At 38.4% G+C, this 22,605-nt stretch overlaps 2 protein-coding genes across 2 annotated transcripts in view; one reads left to right on the top strand and one right to left on the bottom strand.

The window, feature by feature from the left end:
- Positions 1-7,849, bottom strand: part of LOC139118932 (protein ECT2-like) — a 31,705-nt gene extending 23,856 nt beyond the window's left edge. Inside the window, exons 1-6 of the mRNA XM_070682498.1 lie at positions 7,629-7,849; positions 3,524-3,603; positions 2,175-2,360; positions 1,435-1,632; positions 807-908; positions 260-359 (exon numbers count right to left, since the gene is read on the bottom strand). Of these exons, the coding sequence (XP_070538599.1) occupies positions 260-359; positions 807-908; positions 1,435-1,632; positions 2,175-2,360; positions 3,524-3,603; positions 7,629-7,659 (697 nt within the window). The 5' untranslated portion in view covers positions 7,660-7,849. The remainder of the gene's footprint in view (positions 1-259; positions 360-806; positions 909-1,434; positions 1,633-2,174; positions 2,361-3,523; positions 3,604-7,628) is intronic.
- Positions 7,850-8,107: 258 nt separating this feature from the next.
- On the top strand, positions 8,108-18,376 carry LOC139118511 (zinc finger HIT domain-containing protein 1-like). The gene is made up of 5 exons (XM_070681836.1): positions 8,108-8,254; positions 8,904-9,074; positions 16,583-16,753; positions 16,988-17,066; positions 17,798-18,376. The coding sequence occupies exons 1-5, from the start codon at positions 8,233-8,235 to the stop codon at positions 17,817-17,819; spliced, it is 465 nt and encodes a 154-aa protein (XP_070537937.1). The 5' UTR covers positions 8,108-8,232; the 3' UTR covers positions 17,820-18,376.
- Positions 18,377-22,605: the final 4,229 nt, after the last annotated feature.

Here is a 22,605-nt window from a genome sequence, read left to right as displayed (position 1 = left end):
AATGTCATAAGGCGAAGTTAACTTAAAATATTAGATTTTGAGTGCATGACTTGTAAAACAAGAAGTTATGTCCACAAAAACAAATAGGGCTACATTTCTAACATTATCTTATAATTAATTCACACTTGCTCAAGCGTCGCACATCCACAATGCCTTGCCATTTCTTTCAGAAAGATAGAATACTATATAGCAGACTTTTTAGTAAGACTATGACCTGATGCAGTATTTATAAAATAATAAGTTGTAATGACACACCTACCTTGCATTTCAGTAATTTCTTCCATGTGAGCTTTCTCATCATCAGAGAAACCAAGGAAACTCAGACAGCAACAAAATAAAGGCATCATTTTGTACTGCATCTGTTGAAACATATTGAATATTACACTCTGCACAGCTAAAAGCTTCAACTGTGATTGGATGTTTGGCTTTTGGGAAATTTTTGCCACTTACAGAAATTCCTAATAATCAGACCTTCATCCTTACATGTGTTATGAAATAATTGATTGTGGTGTACATGTTTTTAATTCTTTTAAAGTGATTACAAAGACTTTCAAAATAACTTTTTTACTACATTGAAGAGGCTGTGAATACACAGCAGCAGCATGGCCAACTCTAAAAATAATAACTTGCTGATAAGGTCCGCATATATGGTCAAGAGACAGTTTTATTTTTTTTCCAGAAATGACCTCATAGAATTAATGATGTTTATTTTGATATTTTGTATCAATATTCAGTACACAAGATGGAAACCAACAGACCATAATCAAACAGGGAAGAGAGTCATAAGTCAATGAGTCACTACTTACCATGTCCTCATCAACAGCAGAGGAACTAATGTCGTCTCTTCTACTCCAGGATTTGTGAACCCATTGCTCTGTCATTACTGGTGTACCAAGACATACTGCAGTCTGAAATCATCAAAGAATTATCAAAACTCTATCTGATGAAACCTTTTCTAAAATGTACTAAAACCATACAAGTATTTGTACAGATGAGATAAAGGATTTGTGATAATTTAATCCTTCACAACAATTCCCTTGTATGGGTCCACCCATCCTATTGAAAACAATATGATTTTACCAGTCTGGTCATGAAAAGGTCAAGACATGTAACTGTTGATGAAGGCTAATCATTTGTTTCATATCTTTCCTGGGTCCGATATTTCTCTAAAAATGAGAACACTTTGAAATATTGTTGAAAAAAATATTTGGATATTTGCTGTGAAGCAACATAATTATTATTTTTTATACACTTTCTACTAGCATTTACAATTGCACAATCCCATTAATTGCCATTATATGTGTTAAAAGATTTTCATATCAATAATGCATTGGCAGCATACTCTAACATGCAAGTGTATTGTTCTTATCCTCTTTAAAGTATAAACAAATAACAAATAGTCTCCTACACTGATGAAAAAAAAACATAGCTTACCCTGTATTTGTTACCATTGGTAGAGTTAGCTACAAGATGTGTAACTCTGGTGCTGAAATCTTTGCGTATACTGCCACCCATGTGATGCACCAAGTTAACAAGCTGCGTGATTTCCTCTTTGTTTCGAAATCCAGTAAAGCAGACAATCAGCTGAGACATCAGTGTGCAATATAGTGGCCTGGTATTACACGGTAGTGGCTGCAATTACAACATGTGTTGTGTAAGACATTAAAGAGACATTTGGCAGATGCACAGATAGACAGACTGTGAAGAGTTTGCAATTGCTACCTGTGACCCCCTTTGATGAGGAATGTAAGCCCCCCAATATTGTTATCATGCAAAGTAAAGGATACTACTTCCAAGTAAAAAGGCTACTATACAAAATAACATGTTACTGTGATTCCTGAGAGGCTATTTTATAAAATGCAAATTGTGAATAATAAAAGCTTTTGAAACTTTTCATAATCTGACAAGCTCTGACATTAATTGCCTCTTCTTCAACATGATATTTAATCTTTTTTCTATGCCTGTTCATGAAGTCTGATTATTACAAGTTCAAAATTTCAAACTTCATATGACAACTGATATGGGCTCAAAAACAACAAAGGAAAGTGTACATTGTACAACGTTGAACCAGTACTTTTCATAAATTGATTTGTACTTGAAACTGAAAGCCATATTGACTAACATGATGAAAAGCCACTCCCTCCCTAGCATGCGAGGATAAATTCAAACCAAACCTCATTGTTCTTAGCACATTTCAGTAAAGCTGGAGGTCCCATTATTCTGAAGTAGTCCAGACGTCGTATGTAGTCATAATCGGGGCCTTCAAATTTGTGAAAAACAAAGACTGTGTCATATTCATCTACGGCATCGTTGGTGTATTCTCTTCCATTCTTGGAATGAACCACAAGAAATCCTAGCTCCTGTAAGGAAGGAAGGAAATATTAGATGTAATTTTGGTGATACTTTTCTGTCAGAGAATTTGTGACAGATAGGAAAGTTTTTCTCAAGGAGTGTACAATTATTACAGATGTCATCTACAGTGACTTGTCAATGAGGAACCTTTGCTCATTTGCCTGGCAACTGAAATAGTATCTGACTGTTGTGAAACTTTGTTTCAATGAAACAACCCCTCCACTCTCATGACCATGCTTATGAAGGTATGTTGACTCACTGCCACAAAGAATGACACAGAACTAGAGGTTCACAGAATGATGATTTGCCAAAAGAAAAGATGAGCACTCTCTTAATCTACTTCCTTATGTGTAAACTAACCATAAAGTCACTTGGAGCTTGTACTCATCTCAATGAAGATAATAAACTGAATCAGTAGTTATTAAAGCCTACTGTGACCATTTCCTTTCTGAACTGTCATTTGTATTTGTTTAACTTTTATGCTACTAACATATAGATTTGGGAGTGTCTTTGGAACCTAAAATGTTTCAGAAACACAAGATTTGTTCCCTAACTGTTTCACGATTATATAAGTTAATTTATATAATGGCATTAATGAGTGTTTTTGCTAAGGTTTGGGGAGATAGTTAAATGTGGGAACATAGGTACCATTTCTGTTGTCATCCAATTTCTAAGGGGAACACTTTGGAAAGTGGGGAACCCTGGTGAAATTTACTGGGGTGCTGGCGGTGCTTTGTAAGCATAGGATTCTGGTGGTACATTGTAAAGATACTTGAATATAAACCTGTGAACCAGAACTGTGAATGATATGCAGATGCAATGCATGGGAAACTTCTAGAATATTCAGAGAATGATATCCAAATTATTTGTGAACAAAATTATTGACATATACAATTCCTTAATTGTAAATGTTGATGTATTACAAGAATTGGACCATAAAGAAGTGGAGCCTACTCACTTTAAGCATGGAGCTAAGCTCCATGCTACAAGTTTCTCCATGAGTGACCCCCCCCCTACCCCACCCTCACCCGCACAAGAAAAATAGACTGCATTGACTGCAACTATCACAGGAAGGATGGAGCATGGACCCTAGTCTTTTATTCTAGGGTCTATGGAAGGAGTAATTTAACAACTTCGGTGTTAGTTTGAGAAACCATGCTTATAATCTTACCTTAACAGCAGTTTTGAGGGCGTTATCATTATACGTGTCCTCGCCAACTAGGCAAATCCGTGTTTCCAAGGCTGATGGATCTGTTGATAAGAAGATTGACACTCAGTCAGAATCAAATGGCCTGAAATCAAATGTGTGAAATTTAAACCACAGCTTGTGAAGTCATGAAACTGAAAAATCTACTTCTTTGTCATTCTACTTGTCATTTTGTATAAAATAATATTTATAGACTGGGCGGATCAGCACGCTATATAAAATTTATGCGCCAGTCAATGTAAACCCCCACCCCCCCCCCACCTCGGGCGATACGGGAAAAATGTGGGGGATTAGACCGTGTGTGCCATAAAACTGTGCCCGAGGGGGTGGGGCAATGGCCTCGTTTTGATCCCCCTATTCCTTTGACGGACAGGCCCAGTAAATGTTCGTAAATAACTACGCATGCGCACGTATGCAGGGCCTGAAAATTACCCTGATCCGAGGTCCCGGACCAGTGATTTTTTATCCCGAACCAGTACAAATTACCTCTAAAAAGTCTGCAGACCAGTGCAAACGGGAGCCAATTTATTTTGCAAGGGAATTTCCAGTTTTTCCCAGATTGTGTTCTAGTGTCTTTTGACGAAAAATTAGAAACTACGTCCCCCCCAAAATACCGAAGTTACTGAAACCATGGAGGTAGCAGAGACGAACTAATTTACACCATGGCTCCATGGTTACACTAAAACCAAGAGCCCATTGAGAGGCTACGTCTTCTACCTACAAAATTACAATAATTATTGCGTCTTTAAGTCAATCAAACATTTAAAATTTAGTCTATTTCTTTCATCACAACGTAAACTCTAAAGGAAAATCAGTTACTCTATTACAGTTTGCGATTCATGATATGGGCAGGCGATGTGCTTCCACTAGCCACTGCACTGCAAAAATCAAATGACGGGCCACGTACTCATTTTACATGTAAAATTTAATGTGGTAAAAACCAGACCATAGCCTCAGCTAAAACTATCAGCAACCCCACAATTGTGTGAAAATATTATATCTCTGTCTATCAAAGTAGTATTTTGCAGTAAAATTCTCTGAAAGGAGTCTCATTACAACTTTCCGATCGTCCGTAGCAAGCAAGCTTCTGAATTTAGAAGGTCACCATCAAGATCCCCTAGCTCGATTGCAGTTTACCTTAAAGCCGCACTTTTCAATCCCAGGTTCTCGCATTAGTGGAGTTCTCCTCCCATTCAAACACATGGCCAGTATGATGTTTGATTTCTTTAACATTAATTACACAAACTGACCTCAACCTTTTGTCACATTTTGCTAATCCTGCAAACAGAGTTTATGCAAGCTTTTGATTGATGGTCAGTTCAAATTGCCAACAGTCATTGATTCCCCGCCACAAACGCTCGAATTTCCTAAAAAATTGTCTTCCTGTTGCGTTAGACATTGAATATAACCACAGAGTTCGATCGGCAGCAACTTCACGCTGACCGCTTGGCAGTCTGTCTGTGTTTTTGTGGCCGGTGAAAACTAAAAAGTGGCATTTTCTGGAGCGTGTGCCCGCGTGTTGCCTGTTTGGTGTCCACTTACACAATGAACGCCGCCATACCTTGGCATCCTTTTAAAGGGAGGCTCCGCCTTTAACAAGAACCGCCTAGCTTGTCAAAACAGCGTTATGGCAATTTGCTATTGCTATCAAAGGAAAAAGAAGTTCCTCTCAGGTATTTGGTATTTTCAACCTATTTTTTACAATTTGAATGGAAAAGAATCAACCGCTGGGCAATTAAGCTTATAAAAATGAAGTGAACTTTATAGCAATAGTAAAAAAACATGTCAAGTGTGTGTACAATACTTGAGCAAACAACCAAGTAAATGTTTATGCAGTGTGTCTGTATTACAAAGATTGGCAGTTTATGCTGTATGTAAATCCCAAGCAAATCTGATAGAAATGTATATATAACATGAGTATGAGAAATAAATAATTCTTGTATTGTTATGCAAATTTTTGAGGACCAGTGGATTTTACCTTTGGACCAGTGAAAAAAAAAGGTCACTGGTCCTGGGACCAGTGGGAAAAGAAATTTTCAGGCCCTGGTAATGGTATGTTGTTGTTCATAGCCGTAGCATGGCGGAAGGTGGCTGTCAAGGCCATGTGGGCCGGTTACAGCAGCTTTTCGACAGGCTATTGATGAACGCGATGCAGCAATATTCAGAGGTGTGTATGACAGTATATTTGTGATTGATGGCTGAAATATCGATAACCAAATAAATGATTTTCATCCGCCGTGTATTCTTATTTTTTTGGAAAATCGAACATTCCATACGCAAAATTTCCCACATTTTTCCACGTAAGCGTGACATTTCGGACGTTCACGATGCGTCATCGACATGATCCAGCACTAAAGAGACCTCCGGGTCAAGTCTATTTTGATAAAACTTAGAGGGACAAAGTCAGCCATTTTTCATGAATTTTGTTTGATGCGAGATACTACTTATTTTGTTTGACATGTTGAAAGATATTGAGTGAATGAGTGACCATACATATATTCGACCCCGGTTTTATACAAATTAAATAAAACCATCGCGAAAACGAATTAATGGTCATGACCATGAATTCATTTTCGTGATGGTTTGCATGTATCGTGTCTAAAACCGGGGTCGAATATAAGCATGGTCAGCCATTCATGCGGTATCTTTCGACATGTCAAACAATATAAGTAGTATCTCATATCAAACAAAATTCATGAAAAATGGCCGACTTTGTCCCTTTAAATCGCTCATGTATTTGGAAAACATGTTCGGTCACGACGGGATTCCCTTTTATGTCCGCTAAATGTATTATCAAATTTATTCATGATGACCCATACAGCTAGGAAAACAGTTCTGTTTCATCAGTGTGATCATTCTGATCATCTGTTCTGTTGAGTTTTACAAAGTATCTTTCTGCCGTGTTTTGTGATGAATAAACACGGACCATTGTGAATTTTTATTCCTCTACTTGTTTTAAATCAGTGCATGACTGACGTAGAATGTGTCACTGTGCTTGTAACATGAGAGCGAGAAGACAAAAAAGCTGCACTTGTGAGGTTGGACATCATGTATCTTGTTCATCAGCTTTAATTAGTTTATTGAGGCGACATGTCTTGTGTGATACATCTGGTGTTTCGATCTAATTAATTCATTTGTTCTAGCCTGAAATATGTTTATGCCTGACAACATACAAGCAAACTAGACTGAAAAATATTGTAAATTCTTGCTCCAAAATAGGTGAATTACGTGACAGTGACACCTCAACACTTTTATCTGGTCACAGTATAAGTGACTGAAAAACAAATGCGAAAAGTATGTTATTTTCCTGGATCTATTTGTGTTGATTGTGATAGACATTTGTGAACAACATAAATGTCACAAAACCCTATTTTAAGTGATAAAAATTGTTCTAAAGTTGAACATGAACTTTTTATATTGATGCAGGTTGTTACGACATGGAAATTCCAAAGAGTGGTTGTGTGTAGGAATTTACAAATTTCCCATCCCTATATGTGGGGGATTTATTAGGTGGGGATTTTCCAGATTGTCTTGCCCCAGGGGGTGGGGCATTTGGCAGATTTCACAGGACTAATTTCCAAATCCCCAACTAAACCCCGAGGTGGGGTGGGTGGGGGTTTACATTGACTGGCGCATTACTTGCAAAGGCGGTACGGACATTGTCACGGTCAGTTCACTGCGCGGATGCGATTGTTGTCCATGATATGCATTTCTCTATTACATGTAACTAAAGAGGGCTCCCACGATGTCTGGCGTATAAATGATAGTTGGAAACGTAGCTAGGGTTTATTTACTGCACTGACGTCGTATAATGCAGGAAGGAGCGAGTCCTTTCCTCTTCTAATTCTCGGCCAGTACCTCATGTCCTCCCGATATATTGATGATGTCATAGTTTTGATACTTGCAAATTTCAGCTCTTTTCTTTTGTAAAACAAAACTTGCTAAAAGTAGATTTCACAACAGTAAATATTTTTGAGCATATAAGACATTATATGGTGTAATTTCATACCCCTTTTCTCGAAGCCTACAGCAACAAATGACTATTTGAGACTCGCCATCCACACCTTACCTTTCGTATCTGTTATGTCTGAATCGGCCATGTTACTAGGAAGTCGATCGATCAGCGAATATAACTCGATGGAAGAACATTACCAAAAAAGACCGAAACCGTTGGAGCCGATTACAGTCCCGTCTTTATAAGCTTTTCAATATATCTCCAGGGTATTCGGTCCAGATATTTCGCTAGAAGGTGTTTTAAGTCGGTACTGCGTCTAAATGCTAATGCGACCTCCAAACACAATAACAAATTTTGAATTTTGCGGTCCTAGTTTGAAGTTCTGAATGGCTTGTCTCCGGTGATTTGATTGGTTATTTTTGTCACGTGGTCATTCAGCCATCAGGCTGTTATAAATGCAAAATATAGTGAGTTTCAATTTGAATGTTCATTATGTAAACTTTATGCCTGAAAATTAATTAGAAAATACGAGGGATGTATATGAAATTAGTATTTTTGAGGCTTTTCTTATCAGACCGTTTATTTGCTTTAACCCGGAAGTGATTTTTCGTCTCGGGCAATTTGCGCATGAGCTGTGAGAAAAATACCCTCGAACGAAAACAGCGTTTCCGGACAACACACACGAGTATCACTGTATCCACTGTACTCGTGACAGACAATGTCTGATAGGAGAGAGTCGGGTAAGATGCTTTGATGGTTATCATAGCATAATACGCCCATGGAGGAGGTAAAATGTGTGATGCGAACGCTGAGTCGAGTCCGTGCGTCTCGTAATCCGTCTGTTCTCGGGCTCTAGTTTCATTGATTGAAGTTGTATGGTATATCATGGATCTATCTAGCCCTGCGTACGATGCTGTGTGTTCCGCTACAGCTAATAGCGGAACACACAGCATCGTACGCAGGGCTAGGATCTATCGCATAAGTCTCGTGGTACATCCATGTGTACAGTGCTGGGAATTGCAAGCTAGAAAAAAGCTCTATTTACTATTGCTTAGTTTTTGCAAACAGTTTTGTTTCTTTTAGCCTGCCCTTAATTGTCCTCCAAACAAACCGTTGCACACCTAGATGGAGATGTTTCTGCCAACATCGTTGTGATGCACAGAAATCAAATGGAGAGCCTGATCTTCTTTTGCATGTGCATTTCAGCTCGGGTTACAGGCTCGTGGATAATAATGGAAATAACGGCTCAAACATAGTAGACTAAGATACATTTTCGTTGTGATAACTGATCTGTAAAATTGGCAGAAAACGTTCAGTTATGCCAAAAATTAAGTTCTTGATTTTGTACAGTTTCTAATATGCATGTTCCCTTTTTTACCAATTATCTAGGGAGATTGAAAGATGTGAACCAGAGGAGAGTGTTAGACAAAGCAACAAGACTTAGGAGACAGAAACGTCAGTTGGATGCGCTGGAAAAAGACAATTTCCAGGAAGATCCACATGCTAACCTACCATTTGCCAATAAGAAACTGCCACAGTTTGATGCCAATGAAGGAAATAGTAAGTTTAAGCAAGATCGGGTTTGAAAATATGAAATGTTAAACCTCAGTTTAATATATATAGTACTAGGTATGAATACGCAGGTGATTACCTCTGACCAGAGTCATTACGATCATTACGACACAGGTTGCGTATTCATACCTAGTACTATTATGCGACCATATGGACCCAATGCCGATTGGACCTAAGTCGATTGGACCAAGTGATTGCAAGGTTTTACCAAATCATGAACTCATACAGTCTTTTCGAGGATCTCTGCACACGTAGTAGTTTTAAGTCTGAAGTTCGCTAGCAATTCACAAATTCTTAGATGACTGTGGTGCATTGGCCTTGGTGAGCTCATCACGAAACATACAGACTTATTGTACCTCACTGTTCAGCGCTTTGGGCCGGCCGCGTTGTCGTCTCTGAGTGGTGGCATTGTATCCATCACTCTCAAAGTAAATTTCGTTGCACAATTCTTAAGACTAGTGCCTCTTAACTCAAAATAACAATGCAATACAATCTGTAATATCGTAGAATTGGGGCACAACATCCGCTCTGCAGTTACTGTGACTTTTTCATTCTATGACGAGGTCGCCATCTTCAGTCAGACATTCAAATTTCAAGTTAAAAAAAAACTGCTGATTTTTTAATAACGAACAGTAAGAAAATGTGAATTGCAATACTTAAAATATATATTCAAAACATCTGGTACAGTTTACAAAGCAAGTTTTAGCTCAAACTAAATTTAAACAAAGCTACCCCATTGGATTTCTGTGAGGGCTGCCATATTGGAAATATAAGTTGGTAGGTAGTGGTGGCAGAGACAATGACTATACTGTTAGTTAATCAAAGGGAAATCTCACAGTAATACCAGTTTTATTGACAGTCTGCAGTTGAACCCCGGACGTAACAATAACATATAAAGTGCATGGACGTAAAACAACCTTGTCATACAACAATCTAGCATATTTTTCCAAATCAGTTAAAATTGTGAAGAAAGGTGTTCTTAAAACTACATTTTCAAAATCTTACAACTTGTCTGTGAATTTGTTTACACATGGGAGACATGGTAGAGTTCACTGAGGAATGTCGGGGATACAAATCAAAATGTAACATTGGGAATCAACAGTACTGTGAGTGACAACATATATTTTGTCAATTTCATGTTTTACTAAAACAATCTTTTCATCCCAAGAAATCAAACAGTGCTCCACAAACTGGCTACAACTCTTGTGCTTTTGATTACATTGTATAATTGACACTGAAGTTTCCTGAAATTGTGAAAAGAGTCTATATATTTATATTTGTTATTTCATTTTTTATTATTTCATTTGAAGTTGGCAAGGTTTATAACTTGGTTTAGGTTTGAAGGTTTTGAGGTAATATACAGATCAATGTGGTCTTCAGATGGTTGGTCCATTCAGCTTACTGCACGCTCTAAGTAACTTGGATCTAAATATCTCCTCTTCAGATGTTCTTGCAGACTCTTATACGATTTTCTTTGGTATCGGCGCACTTTTCCTTCTTTCACGAGCTTCAGGTTCAGTGATGTGAGACGGGCTTCCTGGTGGAGGAGAGGGACCAATAAGTATAGCTGGAGGTTGCTGCGTCCTGCTTTAGTGTTTATTCTGCGATGCCGGCCTTATGCATCATATTTGTTTGGATCAGACTCATGAATAATACACTCCATGATGAAGGTGGCCAGGTGCTGCTCTGAATCCAGGTAGATCTGACGTACACTACAAAAGGTTGAAGGTCCGGTGTTGCCCTTTCTGCCAGGGTTCAAATGTATCTTCAATGTGTTCATGCGGCAAGAAGGGTAGAGCCATCAGTTGCTTTAGGAAGTTGTGAAAGGAACTTGCAATCCAAGCTGTTGCACCTTCCTCCACAGAGCTTGGGTCCAGTGAAAACAACAGCCTTGGATGTAAGTCCCAGGAAAAATGGCATGCACTGCCTTCCATAAGCCAATCTCAAAATCCATTATAAACTTCTCAACCTGGCTTCTTGTAGTCTCGTTTTTCACGCCTTGACATGAGAGCAAACACCAGGGGTACTTGCTTGATATTTCCATCCGGACCATTGATGAATGTGAGGATTGAAAACATCTGTTCAAATGGCTTGTTGACAATCTTAAAGTGGTATCCATGTAGCGTGATTTGGCGCGGCTCAGGACCTCTCTTTATTCTGGTGAGAAAAAAATTAGATGACGGGCTCCATCTATGACAATGTTCTTTTGGAGGAAATCTGGCAGAATGGTTCTTAAAGCCATGGGGATCAATCACAATTGTAGAACAGGAAAACAGATTGCAGTAGAGCAGAACAGTTGGCGTACATGTACGTCTCTCTCGGTCTTTTGACAGAAATGATGAAACTGCACGATTTTGATGCGTTTACATTGACGTGCGGCACGAATGTTGCCATTACCTTGTATAATAGAATCTCATCACGTTAACAGCTTGGTCAATCTTAGAAAAGGACATAGAAGTGTCAGCTGCAAGCAATTAATTAACTTAATTGCCACAATTAACTAATAGCACAGACAATACTTTGTCGCATGCCGACTGCCAAAAATCTGTAAACGTGATCTTTTAAAGTTTTCCAGTTGCCGAAAACATCGTTCTTTCTGTGTGGCCGCTGCTGCTCCCACATTGGTTCAAAGGAACGTCCGACATCAAGCACAGTCTGTGTTTTTTTTAGTCCCCACGGACATCGTCCGGGGGGACTTATAGGTTTGGTCATGTCTGTGCGTGCGTGCGTGCGTGCGTCCGTCCGTCCGTCCGTCCGTTCACACAGATATCTCAGACATGCCCAGATCAATTTCTTTCAAATTTGCACAAGGATAGTTCCCTACCCCATACAGATGCACGTCGATTTGTTTCACAATGCGATCAATTTTGGCCGTGTTAGAGGACTTTTTAGTTTTCACCTCCATAGACTCCCATGTATAAGGCAGTCTCCATAGACTCCCATGTATAAGGCAGTCCATAGACTCCCATGTATAAGGCAGTCCATAGACTCCCATGTATAAGGCCAAGAAAAATAAAAAATTTAGTTTCTCATCGTATTCATATTGCAAAAAGGATGCAGTGACACAGTTTTTAGTCCCCACTGATGAAGTCCAGGGGGCTTATAGATTGGGTCATGTCCGTCCGTGAGTCCATCTGTGAGTCCATCCGTTCACGCAGATATTTCAGATATTTTGACAAAATGTCACGTGACCTTGGTGACCTTTGACCTCAAATATATATATTTGTCCATAACTCAGTAACCACAAGTGCTACACCCTTCATATATGGTATGATGGGAGACTTGAAGATGCTTCATACTGTACCTCATTAATTATGCATACATCTAATTCTGAGCAAGCCCATAGAGCTGGATGTCTGTTTTTGGGTATATAGGCATAACTATAGGATAGAAATTTTTTGACCAAATGTCATGTGACCTCGATGACCTTTGACCTGAAATATACGTTTATGTCGATAAATACGTAACCACAAGAGCTATGTCCTTTATATTTAGTAGGGTGGAAGACCTTATGACAACACACGCTTTACCTCATTAATTATGCACACATCTAATTCTGGGCAAGCGAATAGAGCTAGAGGTCTGATTTTTGGCACATAGTGATTGATTAGCAATACATTTTTTTTTCAAAATGTCACATGACCTTTGACCTTGATTATACATATCTATGCAGTTCTATACCCTCCAATTCTGATAGGATATTAGACCTTAAGATGTCACATCTTGTACCTCATTATTATGCGCATATGTATTTCTTGGCTGGCCAATACAGCTAAAGGTCTGATCGTTTTTCCCGATTTAGAACCATAACTTAGACATGCCTCATGTGTTTCAAATTGGGAACAACGACATAGACCTATGTGCCCATAGATCTCAACATATACACTCCAGTGATACTTCTTAATGACCACATTTCCCTGCCCCATCAAGACTAATACTCCCCTATTACAAGTGGGGACTATGTCATTGTCAATGACTTGTTCAAAATGACAATAGTTTCTATGATTTTCAACTTTGCTTGCCAAAGTTGTTTACTCAGGCAGCGAACCCCCTTGAAATATATTTCTCCAACCTAATCCAGACGATTATCATTTTAGATGTGGTCAACACCTAAGTATGCACCATATTGCACCATACGTGTACGCGCTCACTAGTTACACCTTTGTCTAAAGAAAGCGGTACCCTCTGCTATTGTTTTGACGAAAATCAATCACACTGATTGCTATTGCGATGATGTTGTTCATTCAAGCAAACACATGAACACATGTAGCTCCCCCGTCAAAGTATAATGGTACAGTCCAGGAAAAGGTTTTGCCTGTGCCCAGGACAGTAGCAAGTACAGCAAACATAATGGCGATGTTGGCTAAGCCACAGTCCCTGAGTGGTGGATTAAGTGTTTTAATGTTGATCAGTGATCAGGACCTTTATTTGAAGAAATATGATATCTGCTAATTTCAAAGGCGGTCAATGCCACTCAATCTTTACTGCCTTTGTTTTGTATGACTGTGGAGCCTGGAGCTGGTGTCTCCATACGCTACGAGTGAGTGCTTGATCGTCGCGAGATCACAGTACGTATGTGACAAAAAACCAAACAAAACGCAATGTACATACTGTTCACACAAAATTAATATTTCTATAGATGCCCAACAACGTGTGAAATGATTAATAGCATGTCATTAGCAGTGTTTCCACTGGGTTCCAAAATCTTGTAGCAAATTTGGCTAGAAGCCCTAAAAAATTATTCGCCAAACCAGATATTCAATTAGCCAAGCCGATACCACTGATCACAAATGACGACATTTCTTTCTCATTAATATGCAAAAATAAATATTTGTCTGCATTTTCCCTAAGAATAACGGAAATAAAGCCTGTTAGTGCTACTATGGATACTAAAAGTAACACCAATTTATGGTTCAGATTACAAGGTGCCAACATCAGCCACGCATACAACATAAAATTTGTCCGAATTTCAAGCGACACTTGTCCAAAGTTAGGCGTACCTGCAACTATATATAACCTGAAATCGCTATCGGGCGATACTGTACATATCGCTACAGACAACGGCACGAAACCTGGTTCAGCATACTAGTTTTTTCAAACGAATCAGATATCCATTCTCGTAGCAGTTCGAAACTAAAATACTCTCAGACTTGAGAAATATGTGCATTTTTTTAGACTTCCAATACATTTGCTTTACGCTTGAAGATTAGCAAGCGAAGCTCGGACAACACACAGCGTATCAAGGGCGCCTGGGTCAGGGGTCATCATCAAAGACGTCAGTGTATATTCACAGCCAGCCTGAATCATGCCATGGATCGCGGAAAGCACGGATCATAAATCCAAATGTTCACGTCTATTATATAAACAGAACCGTAAAATATCAAATATATACCCTTTTCATATGGAGAAACATCTTTTTGTTTCACTGACGATCAACTTAAATGCTCAAATATCGCGACAAGACTTTGCGTATTTATTTGCATGATGTGAACGCAGAACTAGGCCTACTCGGCGGACGATCGAGCGAGCGCCTTCTCTGAAAGTCTGTATACGATGTCACGTCACAATACACCACGGTCCGTGATACACTGAAAATTGTCGCGAATTTATATTTAAGGAAGCCAATTCACACAAGTTTCTAACGTCAGTAAAGGTATTTTCTTGTTGGCAGCAATACACCACGAACATTTTCGCTATTCAGGAGTGCCTTACTCGCTCTACGTTCTGAAAAATGCCATGCGTATGCTTTTGACCAGGCATGCCGCTACCTTCCTTTCCAAATTCACGGTCGAGTTTCCTACATTGATCAAATCTTTCTTTCCATTTCATAGCTTTACTTGCGCTTAGAATGTGTGTTGTAGGGGTGGTTCCCCCATATTGGTGTAGCAGCCAAAGTCAAACAGTCAAAAAGCAAAGTTTGCCGTTTTTGCTTAGTTTCACAATCACTACGATCCTTCAATTCAGTGTTGACGATGACATGGCTGTCACTGCACTGAGTAATCTGTAGGCACACATTGCGCGTAGTCAAACCCAAAACTTAGCAACATTTTAGTCAACTAGTCATGATAAAAATGCGGTACTATTGATTTGTGAGTTATTTCGTTACAATTTTATTCATACTGTATGTGTTACAAATAGGATCTCCTGACGCATGAGGTCGGGGATGCACAGAGATAAAGCATTACGTCTCAAGTTGAATGCAGGACATGTGCGCGCGGACAGACAAAGTGATGACGTCATAGTGCAATTTTCAATTCGCAAGTTTGGCTAACTTTTGCCAAAATCTCCTCGCCAAACGCTACTTTTTTCTCGCATTTGCGATTTGGCGAGCGGGAAGCGGAATCACTGCATTAGAGAAGTAGGCTCAAGCAAGTCATTGGGTCCAATTGACTTGGGCCCCATTGGCTTGGGTCCAATCAGTGTGGGGTCAAATTGACTTGGGTCCAATCGCCGTTGGGTCCAATTGACCAGTTACCGTGACACTTCATCACCACAGAACTGCTGCGAGTCAACAATACAGGCTTTATAGGTAGTTTACTATTACACCGAGCTGAGTCTCTGATTTAGCTCACAAAATAAGGAAATATATTTGAATAAATCAATCTGTACCAGCTTTATAATTGACTATCTGGGACTCATTCTTTACTCCTGCTAATTACCTTGACAATAAGAATATATATTTTCAACCTTTTTTCCATGAGCTGTCAATGGTTTCTGCTTGAATTTGAACTTTTGACCTCCAATGTATTTAATGCTATACACTAGAAGGCAAATGTTTCAGAAACTGTTTACTGTTCACAGAAACTGGTGAAAAACACATGCTCTTATTGTTGAGGGAGGTAGGAGTAGAGAATGAGTCATAGATAATCGATGATAAAGCAGATACAGGTTGATGTATTGAAATCCTAATATTTTACAAGTTAAATCAGTGCCACCGATTTATTTGTGTCATAGTAAACTTCTACAGAGGTTCTGAGGCGATGACCCCTGACCCAAGTGCGTGATCAATATACCACAGCACCGTTATATGTTCACAGCCAATTAATTACATATATAGCTTAAATACTAGTTATTGCCTCACTGTGAACTAACTTCAACTTTGCAATTATGAACTGTAGCTCTTTAGAAAAAGAATGAAGTCCTACCAAGGAGGTAGTTCCTGCCTGTAATTTTGTTAAGGCTGGTATCCCTGAAAATTTTACCAGGGTTCCCCAGTCATGTTGCCGAAGTTTTCCCTCTGTTTAATCAATGCAATCCTATCAGGTTACTTTTGTTACGGGGTCCCTAAGCTATTTTACCTGTACTCACAAACTTTAGCAAAACACTGCCTACCTCCTAGGTCCTACTCACCACCATCATGTGATCTGTAACCATGTTTTCATGTCCTCTCTGACATGTGACCAAGCAAACATACATTCTTATACTGAAACAGCAAGTCTGCATTACCTGTATACAAAGTTGGTGATGTCAACAACAGTTTGTGATATTTTTTGTAGTCAAGAAGAAAAAGAAGACAAGAGGGGACCATTTCAAGCAGCGTTTCCGAAAGAACTTCAACGCCTTGTTAGAAGAGGAGCAGCTCAACATGCCAGAACCCCCAAATTATGTGACAGCAAATGTGCCTGCGTCAAAGTTTCCAGAGAGAAAATTCTGTGCCGTGTGTGGATATCCTTTGCAGTGACAGTATTATGTGTAATGTTTGAAACAGTGTTAGTGCACAATTGCAGCATGAAGTCACCAATATATCATCAGCAGTGCACCCTTTCTTACTGCATTGCATATTGTTGAATGCCTCTTTTGAGCCCATAGCATTCCTAAAATGTGTAAATGTGAAATCAAAAACAACTAAAAATATTCAATTTAATTTTGATCAGGGCTATCTTCCTTAACCTTTCATACATTTCCATCAAATTATACCTGTGTTAGCTGTGGAGCAAGGTATTGCTGTGTGAAATGCCTGGCCACTCACCAAGACACAAGGTAAAATTCTGAAATACTTTGGTCCTTCTCAGGATTTTTAAGTTTTTCCAACAGACTTATGTACATCATGTTACTTTTAACGATGCAGATGGACAGTTGACCAGCCAAGAGACAGGAAAATGGGGGTTAGAGAAGCACAGTTTCTCTGACATCTTGTTTGCAGTTGAAAGTCATTTTACTGAAAAGCCAAAACTGCAGTCTGTTTGTAAGAACTGCAGTTATAGCCGTTATTGTCTGTGGACAATTTAAAACTTTAACAACATTTAAAAGGCTGGGTGATTTTGTAGGTACATTTCTAATTTGTTACTTTTCTTGAATCCTAAAACCTGGCTTTTGTACATATGTCATGGTGACAGACTCCTATGAAATGTGCTGCTGTCTCACTGCTAGCTGGATAAGACTATATGTTGTGCAGCACTTCATTTACATGATGTCTGTGATTCAGATGAAGGTTCTGTTAAAATGGTTGGAAAACAAAAAGAGAACGCAAAAACTTAGTGTAGGTTCTGCATAGTTCTGCATGGCCATCACCCCTTAATTTAAGATGAATGCACTTCAATAATTATTCACATATGTTAAAAATGGATGACATGTTTTGTGTGTTAATATTCAAATGTTTTTGCCATTGTCTATCTAGATCTATATGTTTCTGTTTGGAGAATTAACATTGAGCTTACAACTACCACTCTAAATCTTTAACTTTCTCTCAATATTTTTGTTCCCAATTTCAGGTGTCTTAAATGGACAGTTTGATGACCCTAGACAAATCTATTTAGCTATAAATGGACGCAGCTTGAGCAACGCATTCCCAAGGCTTATGACTATGTGGTAAAAAAAAATGTATGTTTGTACAGAGAAGGGGCTTGGTTCACAGTACCATACAAAAGATGCTGACCCAGGCAGACACTTTATTGCACAGTGTAATCAGAGTTTGATTCGATATTTGTAAATTCAGAGCTAGTAGACATTGTGCATATATCAGAGAATGGAACTGTTCCTCCTATGTGACATATACATACAAAACTTTTTATGTAGAATGGCAATGATCATAAACTGACTGCCAAATGATAAATGATGTATTTCCTCACACATCATTTCACTGAGTAGGACATCTCCTCTGTTACGGTGTACTGTGGAAGCATAGTGTATATACCCTAAAAAAAGAGAGGTACTAGACTGCATTTCACCATAACAAAGGCCATAGAAAACCAGGCAAAATGGGAAGTTTCATAGTAATGAAGACATGACTGAAAAGCTCTCAATATGCCCACTGGAAGGTGTAGAGACAAACTGAGTATCAGCAAATTTTTTTGTGACAGGTATAACAAGGATATCATGACAATTGCCGTGACATTCATTGCTGATCCTTGGTTCTAAACTCACTGTTATATTGTGTTTTCTCATACAATTTTTCTGTGCTGTCATCCAAGACAAGATGATAAGTTGCCATGAAAGACTTGTCATGTTATGTTTAGATGATAAGAATGGGTTTGGATTAGTAAGAATTGATTTATTTTATGAGAGCTCTCATTTTCATCTATTTGTATATTTTTTATGTGAAAAAAATAAATGATTATTTTTGATCTTACTAACTTGGTGTTGAATCATAGTGATGTCCAAACAAAAAAATCAAAAGATGTGCCTAAGGGGTGGCTAATTTGACTTGGGGGGGGGGGGGCCTGGAGGATTTAAAAAAACAATTGTTGTTGGCCAAATGCTGGAAAAATTGTCTCTGCAGAAGGGAAGGAAAAATAAATTGCTTCTAGGAAGGCTGCAAAAAAAAAAAAAAAATTGCCGTGATGCACCCTTGGATGGTAGACCAGCATTCAGTGCTGCCTGGAGCTGTGGCTTACAGTGGCATTTTTGATCAAGAATCTTTGAAAACAATTATATAGTCTTTGGAGCTGCCGTCTATGGCGGCAGTTGTGAATTGGTATCTATAGAAGCAGAAACCTCTTCTGAGTAGCATGAATCACAGTTACTGTGAGTGGAGTGACCGTGCATACAGCTGACCGTACATAAATGTGTACTTGTATTCTGCTGCTGCACTCCCTGACTGCAAGGCTGTGTTATAAATGCAATGCTGCCAGTGTTAGAATAAACATGAGAATGTTTGTCAAGTCTACAAAAGAGATTGAAATCAATAAACAAATAAATCTCATTATAAAGTGGTAACAAGTCATTGATAGATATATGTCTATTAAAGTTGAACATTTTGTCTCAAATTTTACCAGAAAAAAACAAACAAACTGGTGAATGTCAATGTCACATTGTATGCTATCTGATCAGATATTTAATGATGAAGAAAACAATATAAATCTACTATTTATATCTCAGTAAATATGTATGATTTGTGATACTCATTGGATGTGTAATTGCTTTAACTCAAGTCTTCAGTCACATTTGTTGACATTGCCTTGGTGGGGTACTTTAAACAATGACTGGAAATGTAAAGGATAAGATAAGTAAACTTCCTGATATGATCAAAATAACAATATATATTACTGTCTTTAAATAAATCCTTCTTTAAAAAAATATCAAAGAATAAATGAACAATTAGCTGTGTTATACTCAAACAATTTTACAAATGTGTGAAGACATGGATATTTCCACATAATTAAATGTTAAAAATGCCTCGATTTGTAACAAGGTTGTGATTGAATGATTTTGTATTTGAAAAAAAAAATTGCTTTGACTCTACAAGTTAAAAAAATTTGCTTTGAAGCAACCACTGAGAAAAAATGCCGCCAGGCTGGATATTTGTCTTCACCCATTTCCTTCACCACCCCCAAAATCAAATGGGCCACCCCTAAGGTAACAAAACCTTTCAAAGTACATATTTTAGATATTTATTTAGATATTTATTAACCATGGAAGAAGTCAGTTTACCACAAAACAGATATTAACCTTTCAGTGTAGCGGAGTCTCTTACAGCTGAGGCCTGGGCTCTACTTCACGAGCGTATTGTGAGCTGGGTAGTTTTAATAGTGTAAAGTTTATGCTGTGAGTTTATGCTAAATTCTGACGTTCTCATACGCAGTGAGGATAGTCTATGTATGAGAACGTTAGAACGTATTACTAGTATTAACTCACAACATAAACTCTACACTATATCAAAACTTCCGGGCTCACAGCACGCCTATGCTCTACTTGCCAAGCAAAACATTATACGCACCACTTGCGGTACATATGTTCAGTAACGGGGTTCTGTGGTTCAAGTTTCAATAACGTTATAAGGGAGGCATCATTATTTACGGCCCTGGGGGTCGGAGGAATGTGAGGTGGGTCACTCAAAATTTGAACACTGGGGGGGGGGGGGTGATCACAATGGGGAGAGAAAGAAGGTGGGTTACTCAATTTATTTGTGCGAAAAAAATTGAAACACCTCTCAGTTTGCACCATTGCACACATCAATTTCTCAAAATTTTTGATGGGGGACACCCTCTCTCGTACTCTGTCCTTTGGGTGTTCTAACAGTTTTACAGGTTCAAGACAATTGAAAATACCTCTCAGATCGCACTAGACTGCACCATTGCACACGTCAATTTCTAAACATTTTCACAGGATCTAGGACAAAACTGAACTGTTGTGAATTCGTCCTTTATTAACAGAAACATATTTTAATCGACCTCAGTTCAATAACCTTTTTGAAATTTAAACTAACAATCTTCAGACCTTTCATTAAAAGCTGACAGCTGGAGAAATGACACAAGAAGGTCACATATTTTCCATTCCTGCATATTCATTCTCTTCAATCTCAGGCAAACTAAGAACAGTTTTTTACAAAATGTATTTTCATTTTCAATATTGTGTTTTACCCAGTGCAAAATAAAATGAAACATCTCTCACATTGCACCATTACACACATTGATTTCTCAAAATTTTCGATACAAGAGGGGGACCCCCCTCTCTTACTCTCCCCCTTTGAGTGTTCTAACAGTTTTATTTAGTTAAAAAAAAACAAAAGCACCTCTCAAATTGCACCAGACTACACCATTGCACATATCTATATCTCAAAATTTTCCTTGCAAGATAGAAGAAAGCCCCCTCTGACACTTTCCCCTCAGCCTCTTGTGTGTTCTCCCACGTACTTTCAAATTCTGCCCGGTCAGATATCCGAGTGAAAACCCTGTTATGATACCCATTCACATTGAACAATATACTATATGGTTAGATACTGGTTATAGCGTGAGCTTTTATATCTGCATTTTGTTGTGACTTTGAATTTCATTTTGATCGTTTAACCTTTTTCAACTGTCATGAGATAACCGATAATAATCTAGCAGGGTACATCAGGACTTGAAAGGTATTTACAATTACTGTATTTTGTAAAATTTTACAAATAAATGTATATTTGTATTTGACTTTTTTAAGTGGGGGGGGGGGGGGGTTCAGTCAAAATTTCAGAGTTAGAGATGGGGGGGGGGTTACTCAAATTCATCATGGTTGGCGGGGGAGGGGGTTACTCGAAATTTGGGAGTTACCGATGAAATTCCTCCGATCGTCCAAGGTCGTAAATAATGACGGCTTCCCTAAGTTGTCTGCGAGTTCCCATTTCCAATGGCAGTACACATCATCTATTGGTTCCTGCCTTCCGATGAAAGAACAGTGAGGCAGAACAGGTACAAGAAGAGTTTAACTGTCGCATAAACAGTATTTTACATTATGTCCCGTTTTTGATTTTGATTGTTTTGTACAGTTTATTTACTATATGTTTTTGTTTTTGTTTGTTGTTTTGTAGTCGGTTAAACCATAGGGTAATGCAAGCAATATTCGTCAAAATTATGATCAATAAAACACTTATGACAGTGTTATACACTTTCAAGTCTTTAATGGGTCTTATTCAAAGAAAACTCTTGGAAAACTGAGGATATTTTGAGATCGGTTTATTACACATTCGCAGATATTGGGGCTTTAATGTTCTACCGATCACCAATGCGAGGCTTGTCGCCCTGACCAGCCAAAAAGGTACAGACGTCTGTCTTTTAAATTTACCTTATGACTGGGTACGGGTCAGCTTAGCACGTGAATATCCCGCTCAGTGAAGAAATCATAGCGGAGCAGAATTATTTCTTGTAAATTCAAATGTTTGGTTTCAACTGGTCTTGGAGTGACTTAGTGATCGTGGTTGTTAAAAAAACAACAACAATAAAAGCGTGTCTTACTTTCTTGCGTTGAGGCTGCGTTCACACAAAAAACCAGATATGAACTGTAAATGCTCACGTGTTCCATTATATATTGAAGTTATGTGTAAATTTGAACCTTTGCCACATGTTTGCAACTTCATTGAAAGTATTATGATCAACATAATGAACAATATTCACCACAGATTAACTTTATAGGTCATTAAGTATTCAAATACGCAATTAGCTGAAATAGAAATAGTTAATTTCTTTGACTGCTGTCATTGTATCACCACTTTATATAGCAAATGTAATTGCCTTTGGTCAAGTCCTTCAAACTATATATTCCAAACTCTGAAAGCTCATTAGATATGCAAACTATAAATTAGCTGACAAGAAAAGTTAAGTGCGAAATG

This window comes from Ptychodera flava, chromosome 19 (assembly GCF_041260155.1).
Source record: "Ptychodera flava strain L36383 chromosome 19, AS_Pfla_20210202, whole genome shotgun sequence".
In the NCBI taxonomy this organism is placed as follows: domain Eukaryota; kingdom Metazoa; phylum Hemichordata; class Enteropneusta; family Ptychoderidae; genus Ptychodera; species Ptychodera flava.
This window is presented reverse-complemented; position numbering and strand designations above follow the sequence as displayed.

Bases quoted from the DNA above. Each gene is read 5' to 3' on its own strand.
- LOC139118511 (XM_070681836.1), top strand. From the start codon at position 8,233: ATGTCTGATAGGAGAGAGTCGG. The intron at 9,075-16,582 runs GTAAGTTTAAGC...TATTTTTTGTAG, and splicing joins TGATGCCAATGAAGGAAATA to TCAAGAAGAAAAAGAAGACA. The intron at 16,754-16,987 runs ATCCTTTGCAGT...CCTTTCATACAT, and splicing joins ATTCTGTGCCGTGTGTGGAT to TTCCATCAAATTATACCTGT.